Consider the following 7,359-nt stretch of genomic DNA (forward strand, 5'->3'; position numbering starts at 1 on the left):
GAGAGGGGGGGGGGGTTGAATATAATAATTAGTCTTTTCTTTTGGAAAACATAGTTCTCTTATTATTATGATTATGTTTAGTAAGGTATTAAACTCCCCCTCTCCCTTTCCAATATAGCATAGTTGTAATCTCATCATATACAAGCATCCAACTTTTGTTAAGTATAAAAATTAGTTGTTGGTTTATTTGTTTTTGTTCCCTACAGATGGAAGACATAGTATCAGAACGGTGGATCCAAATTCAACAGTTTGAGCAGGCTCTTCAACTTAAAGAAGTATTTTCTCACAATACAATTTGAACCAACTGCTCATAAGGATTTCTAAAATTAAACATTTTTTTTTGTCACGCCATGATGGCTGAATGAGTCTATTATAATGTTCCTATTCTCTTTTAACAGATAAGATTGAAGGCTCAAAGACAAGCAAGGCATCCAAGATGGACTTTTTTAAAGGTAACGTCAAGATATTTCTGCTCTGTCTTGATCTTTATGTATGTTGATATGTGTTTATAAAAAAAAATTGAAGTTCTAATAACTCCCACATTATGAACAATGGCAATGCTTACTTAAAGACTAATATGTCTCTTTTGCCCGATACATTATCACAGATGTAGGCTTTGACCAAATTTATTCCTTTGTGGTGATTTACAGTTTTTCAGTTACCTTTCTGGTGAATATCTTCCAAATGCTCATGGGCTGTTGAGTTCACATTTCAGTGAAGAGTCTGCGTTGAGAGCTTACGTATCTCAAACCTTCTCCTGGCTAAAAAGATTCTATTCAACAGTAAAAGAGTCCCACCATGAGGTTTGTACTAACCTACGTGCTTTCTTGATTCTGTACAACATTTTTTTCCCCTTATTTTCTCTGTGATGAATCTCTCATCGGTCATTCTTTTACTAGATGTTGTACAGTTTAAAGTTTTTCGTTGGTCAAAATTTGTTGTTGATGATAAGTTAGAGAGCTGATCAAATTGAATTTGACACAACAATTCAGCCATTAGATACTGGTTCTCTCAACCTCAAAATGATTGAGAAATAAGGTCGTGACTTGTGATAGATTGCCGTTCTCTGTTTTTATACAAGCTCTCAGTTTACTGAATCATGAACGTTAAGAACTTTACTACTCAACATCTGTTGATATGATCCATCTGTTTATTTGGGGTTTCTTTCTTTGAGCTTAAGTAGAATATGGTAACTGTTGCATCATCTGCACATTGGCCAAAATACCATGGTGATTGTGATGAAAAATTAACCCTTGTCATTTCACTATTTGTAGTTGCAAGTTTTCGTCAAACAGGAAATGGAAAGACATGAGTTCACAGCCTGTCTTGCTAACAAGGAAATAGTATTTTTCGTGGTATGCGTGCCTATCCAGTTCCCAAAGTCTCTTTTATATTTAATAAAAACAGCAGTATACGACTCTGCATCAACTATTTAGCTCTTTCTAATGGAATCAAACATTTCTATGAAATTTATGAAATCACAGGCTTCTGCTTTAATCATCTTCCCTGCATTGAGTGCTTGGATATTGCTCTCATCACTGCTGTGCTAGTCGAGAGAAGTTTTCTCAGAGAGAATTTTCACAGCCTGTTCTATTAACAGGAAGCCAAGGACACTCACTGAGCATCATTTTTCCTGCTCTTTTAGTAAGGAAGAGTGAAACAGTTTGATCTGTGCCAGTGATGTTGTTTCATCTTCTTCTTGGATCATGCTGGAGTTTTGTTTCCAGATTCACTACTGGTTCTCATGCCCGAATCAATATTGTTGTCCCATGTCATCTGTATTTAGTTGCAACGTGGGAAATGGAGTTATTGCTTCATACTCGTTGCTATCATGATAGCCTAAACATGCTTCCTTTATGATCCTTTCCCCCGTTTTTCTGGGTTCTTGTGATTAAACTCCCAAAATTTTGTTATTGTACATAGGACAGCAGAATTCTCACTGATTTTATATAAATATGAAATGTAAACGGGTCCGTTGGATAAAGGAATTCAAGGATGGGAATGATTTGGCACTTCATGGCCAAACCGTGTGTGACGATGTCCAATGTCGCTGCTCGCACCAAGTTGCATTTTCGTTGGTAGATAGCTTAATGTATGGGAATCATGACAAAGGCTAATTTGCTTCAATGCATACTGTGTTGATTAAAATATGCCTTTTGATTACCTCGTTTCTTAAATCCACATGTTCTTGGACTTCCCGATATTCTAAATGTCAGACGTTATGTTCTCATCACTTGAAATGTTGACCTTCCAGTTTATTTGCTTTATTTTCAATCCAAGTTATTTCAGGAGTAATGGCACTCTTTATATTAGGCATCTGCTTAATCGTTGTGCAAAAGGCAGCGTTTGTGCTCCAATAACATAGAAACACACCACGCCAAACTGCGAAATTCTTACCAAAAGGCCATTTTGCATAGCGTTTGGCGGGCCTACCTCCATGGTAAATAGTGTCAAGCATTTGTTCCCTCGGCACTTCTTATCCAAATCTCAGCCTCATCCTCAAGAGTGTGGTCAATGAAGCAATGGAAAACACGACATGGGAGCAGAGACTTCAAGCCCTAACCCATCTTCTAACCAGCCCCACAACCACACCACCTCTCTACTCTCAGTTTTTCATCTCTACACAAATCCCATGCTATCTCAAATGGGACTATCCACCCATCCTCTGCACCAAAGACACCAAGACTTTCCCTTCTCTCCTTCTAAGATGGGGATTCTCTCTCTTTCTCAGAAGAGCCTCCAGATTAGGATGTCCTGAAACTTCTTGGAGGTCCAAGTGCCCATACCAACAGCCTCCACCATTAATTCTTGCAAAGGGATTAGAGGAAGCACAGTGGGGCGATGAACAAAGAAGAGAGTATGTTAGAAAGAGGCTTAGAAGGAAAAAACTTGTTAGTAACGTTAACCCTTTCATTCCTATTTTAGTTCCCAATCTTTTACTGTTTTCACTTATGCTGTGGAACCCATTTCCTGATCTTGATTCTTGAGATATGTCTTGCGGGATTGTAGCACGCATGTGCAAGCCATCTTTCACTAATTTCGGCATTAATTTTGAATTTGTTATCATTTTGACTTTGGGTACTTGAATTCCGATTGTTTCTTCTATTCCTTTCCGTTCATTGTGACCTGCATACGTATCTTATAAGTTGGAATGCCCTGGCAATTGGAAGGACCAGAAGTTGTGGTATCCATCGATTGCATCCACTAAAAGATGATGGAGAAGCATCAAATGTGAGCAAGAAATACTGAGACCACTAAACTGTACCCACAAAAGTCAAACAAATTGGACAATTATGAAGGCCCAAAGAGGCTACAACGTTTTTTTTTCGTACATTGCTTGAAGCTAGGTCACACAGTAAACGGTACCCTAAGCCTAATGGGATGAGTTTATTGCTGGATTTATTATAGTATTGTAGATTTGTTTATAATTATAATACCAGTCAACTCTCAATTTTGCGCAAAATTTGAGATTCAAATGTGCTTCAGAGTGGAATGGATTGACAATAGTTAAAAATCAAAGGAAAATAATATACTGTGGAATACTTCTCTATTTTCCTCCCGAATTGCCATTGCCAGCGCCCACTTTGACAAGCTCCCTCCCTCCGCTAATCAAGGAAGAAAAAACACTTCAAAAAAAGAAAAAGAAGAAAAGGCAAAAACCAGAACTCCTTTTGCCTTTAATTGAGTGGTCAAACCACCAACGTTGACAAGTGAGAATTGGGGGGCAGGTCATCTACATGTTGTTATGATATGGATGGATAGCAGTACTTGTGGTGAATGAAACTTGTATTTTCCTTTCTCCTCCTCCTCTCTAGGAAGGGAAAACACTCAGCAGCTACTTGAAAAATGCACGAACAAAGGAAATTTCTTTGCCTTTACCTTTTTTCCCTTTAAACAGTTGCTATTCATATTCCAAGCTTTGAAGGGACAAGGTGGCTTTCCTATCGTTTTCCCTTTTCCATGAGTTATGGTTTCAATTAAATTCTGGATTCCTTGAATTAGTGACATGAAGACATAAAATATAGGAGAGTCCAATAGTTACAAATGTTATGCAATTTCTTAATTTGTTACAAAAAATGGTATACATTATCTCCAGGACATGAAACATTGTTTTTTGTTTGAAGAAAAACAGAACACTCATGAGAGCTACACCAGAGAGACATAAACATTCATTAATAATAGCAATCCTGTTTGGTTATGTTCGTTGTGTGTAATAAACAAACTTGGACCCTATCTCACCAAATATTTGTGTCGCCATTACAGAAACAACTACCAAGTAGGATTAGCCAGTGGACATAGATATAAACAAGCCTTCCCATTAGTAAATTTAGTCCGAAAAGTTGCCTTGGTTGGTAACAATTTTATGTATAAATGATTGCGTGTAGCAGCAAATACAAGTCCCCAGTTCTACCATCCTGATCCTGGCCTCAACCCCCACAGGAGGAGGGCTCTCTCTAATTGAATTGTTAGTTGATCACTAATTGAGAAGTTGTTTAGTCATAAATAACACCCTGATCTTGCATGTGATCTTCAATCTGGATAATAAAATCTATCAATCCAACGGATGAGTATTTCTAAAGTATCCAGCTAGCAAGCCATAAATTCTAACTGTCCTTCGTGATTTTGTGTTAGATAAAAGAAAATCTTAACAAGCCATAAATTCTAACTGTCCTTGATTTTGTGTTAGATAAAAGAAAATCTTACACATTAATTTTAAGCATATATACATAAAACCCTCTTCATATCCCATTTATATATATATATATATAGACAGCAAACTTATTTAATAAAGCTGCTCTTGGAAGAGCGCATATATATATATAGACAGCAAACTTCTTTAATAAAGCTGCTCTTGGAAGAGCGCATGCTAAAAAAAAGAACATGAATGGTGGTGTCAATCCGTATAGTGAAAGGGTTTGGTGCGTCTACGATCAAATTAAACAAAGGGAAGAGGGCACATGCTGTCTGCACTAAATGGTATTATTTGCTTTGCCCCACCCACCACAATCTACGGCATAATTGCCCGGCCATAGCTTAGCATATTATCATATCCTTCTTTCATCTTTGAAATGGCCAAATCGCCCCTCACATATTAAAGAAAGGACATGATCTTTAATAAAGAAGGCCATATTGATTTCACATTTTTACTGCTTGAATAATCTGCTGCCAGTGACCCCTTCTCTCCGTCAAAGAAGAAATTTCCTTGAGACAAACCCTGGATTCCTTATAACTTAGAGCCCATCATTAATTACCTCGGTATAATCTTGTGTCATAATCCTCAATCTAGCTTGGTTTGCTTAGAAGATAAGATTGATTTATGGAGAGTTAGCATGGATAAGTATTGGTTATTATTTGTATAGTGATCGGCTGATATTTAGGGAAATAAAATTAAAAATCATAGTTTTGGTGCTCTTCCATGATGGCATTCATTAATTATGAAAGAAGAAAAATCAAACGCTAAAGAAATACTTCACTAAAGAAAATTAAGTATGATTGACAAGAGATAAACATAAATCAAATAAAAATAAAGAAAAAGAGAAAGAGTTCTTTTGTTAAAGTTTCTTCTCGTGCAGGGACCACAGTCATCACCAATTCCCTCCATTTGCACCTAAAGAGTTGAAAATGCTGTGGAAAAAAAATCGGAGAGAGTGATTGAAAGGCTTTCTATATAAAGATCGCACCTTCACAAACCCTCCCAGCTCCACTATAGGCCAGTGATACACAGCAACACTATCCCGTCTTTAGCCATGGCTCCCTCTCCAAGACTCATCTCCTTTCTCTTTCTCTTAACCATTTTCTCTAAGCAAATTCATGCTAGAGAGAGCCAGTTCTTTAGCAAAGTCGGTGCCACCACCGCTACTCCCTCCACCACCACCATCAACAACAATAATGTTCAAGATAAAGCACTCCCCAGTAAAGAAGAAGAAAGCTTTAACAAGCAAGAAAAAGATCCAGCCTTTATTCCAGACACCCAAAATGGCTATGGTCTATATGGTCAAGAATCCTCCCGGTTCCCCACCACTACTAAACTAGCCAATGCACCCTACACCACAACCACTTACCAGCCATACAAAACCCAGACCCAAACCCAAGAAACCTACACCAATTATCCAGCTGACTCCACCACCACCAATAACCACTACAACAACAATGCTTATGAGGAGCAGCAACAAAACTTTGGTGAAACAAGCCTGCAAGAAAGTGAATACACCAACATGGGGAACCAGAACAACAAGAAGTACTACAACGGTGCCAATAGCTACAACAACAACAACAACAAGTACTACAACGGTGCTAATAGCTACAACAATGATGAGAAGCAAGGCATGAGTGACACAAGGTACTTGGAAAATGGAAGGTACTACTATGACGTCAATAATGAGAACAGTAACTACTACCCAAATCAGTACCAGCAGAACTCAAGAAACAACTACAATACCAGAGGTTATTACAACAACAACGAGAACTCCAAGTACGAGTACAACAACAACTCCATGCAAAAGTACGACAACCAGGATGATTTCGAAGAGAGCCAGGAAGAGCAGTATGTGCCATGATTTTAATCTATATGGTCAAGTAAAGAAAGTGAGGTCTCTGTTGAATGACAGTGGGTGGTGTTCCTATAGATTGAATTATGTTTAGTGGGGAAGATTAAAAAAAAAACAAAAAACTACATAAATTATTTGTTGTGGTCTTCGATCTTTGTGTGTGATCTTGTTTTATTGTTATCATGGTCTTTCATCCTTCCAAAAGCTAAGGTATGAGAGTTTGTTTTTTTTTTTTTTTCTTACGAGCAATATTGATCCAATAAAGTGTATATTCTACTTATAATAACTAAGGAGATCATGCTTTCCTGCAGTTCCTTTAATTACTTCCAAATCCCAGTTGATTAAATAATTTATACCTTACTAGAATTTAACTATAATCCATAATTAAAGTTACCAATAAAATCTTCAAAATAAGTAATTAAATGGTTAGGTGAATATCCCTTGATTTTATAAATTTACTCTTGCAATCTACCCTAGGAGATTAACATAGGATGGGAGGTTGTGAACTAGTTCCAGTATACTTTATTAGGGAGAGCTCATATCCAATCCAACATAATATAGAAAATGGAAGGCCGATAGTTTTGAGAACTCCTAATGGAAAATATTGTGTTTTTCACACCCATGCTTCCGAATATATATATTAGGTAAATGCAAGATTGCTTCGGCATCTTTTAATTAGTCTTTAATTAATTTGGTACTGAACATTAATTAAGCTTAATTTTTGTTTGTCTACTTCTCTCTTTCCTTTTTTCTTTTGCTTTTTTAATTTATATTTCTAGAAAGATAGATAAAGACGAAAGGAAGGGAAAGA

At 37.0% G+C, this 7,359-nt stretch overlaps 3 protein-coding genes across 3 annotated transcripts in view; all 3 read left to right on the plus strand.

The window, feature by feature from the left end:
• The window catches only part of LOC105127986 (myosin heavy chain-like protein), a 3,504-nt gene extending 1,479 nt beyond the window's left edge, over positions 1–2,025 (plus strand). Inside the window, exons 5-9 of the mRNA XM_011029477.1 lie at positions 207–275; positions 399–452; positions 651–803; positions 1,275–1,355; positions 1,485–2,025. Of these exons, the coding sequence (XP_011027779.1) occupies positions 207–275; positions 399–452; positions 651–803; positions 1,275–1,355; positions 1,485–1,550 (423 nt within the window). The 3' untranslated portion in view covers positions 1,551–2,025. The remainder of the gene's footprint in view (positions 1–206; positions 276–398; positions 453–650; positions 804–1,274; positions 1,356–1,484) is intronic.
• A 148-nt stretch (positions 2,026–2,173) lies between these two features.
• On the plus strand, positions 2,174–3,434 carry LOC105127987 (uncharacterized). Its single transcript, XM_011029478.1, has one exon. The coding sequence runs from the start codon at positions 2,523–2,525 to the stop codon at positions 2,985–2,987; it is 465 nt and encodes a 154-aa protein (XP_011027780.1). The 5' UTR covers positions 2,174–2,522; the 3' UTR covers positions 2,988–3,434.
• A 2,202-nt stretch (positions 3,435–5,636) lies between these two features.
• On the plus strand, positions 5,637–6,858 carry LOC105127988 (E6-like protein). Its single transcript, XM_011029479.1, has one exon. It carries the CDS (start codon positions 5,748–5,750, stop codon positions 6,555–6,557), a length of 810 nt encoding a protein of 269 aa, XP_011027781.1. The 5' UTR covers positions 5,637–5,747; the 3' UTR covers positions 6,558–6,858.
• Positions 6,859–7,359: the final 501 nt, after the last annotated feature.

The sequence above is a fragment of the Populus euphratica genome, unplaced genomic scaffold (genome assembly GCF_000495115.2).
Source record: "Populus euphratica unplaced genomic scaffold, PopEup_1.0 scaffold15.1, whole genome shotgun sequence".
NCBI lineage: Eukaryota > Viridiplantae > Streptophyta > Magnoliopsida > Malpighiales > Salicaceae > Populus > Populus euphratica.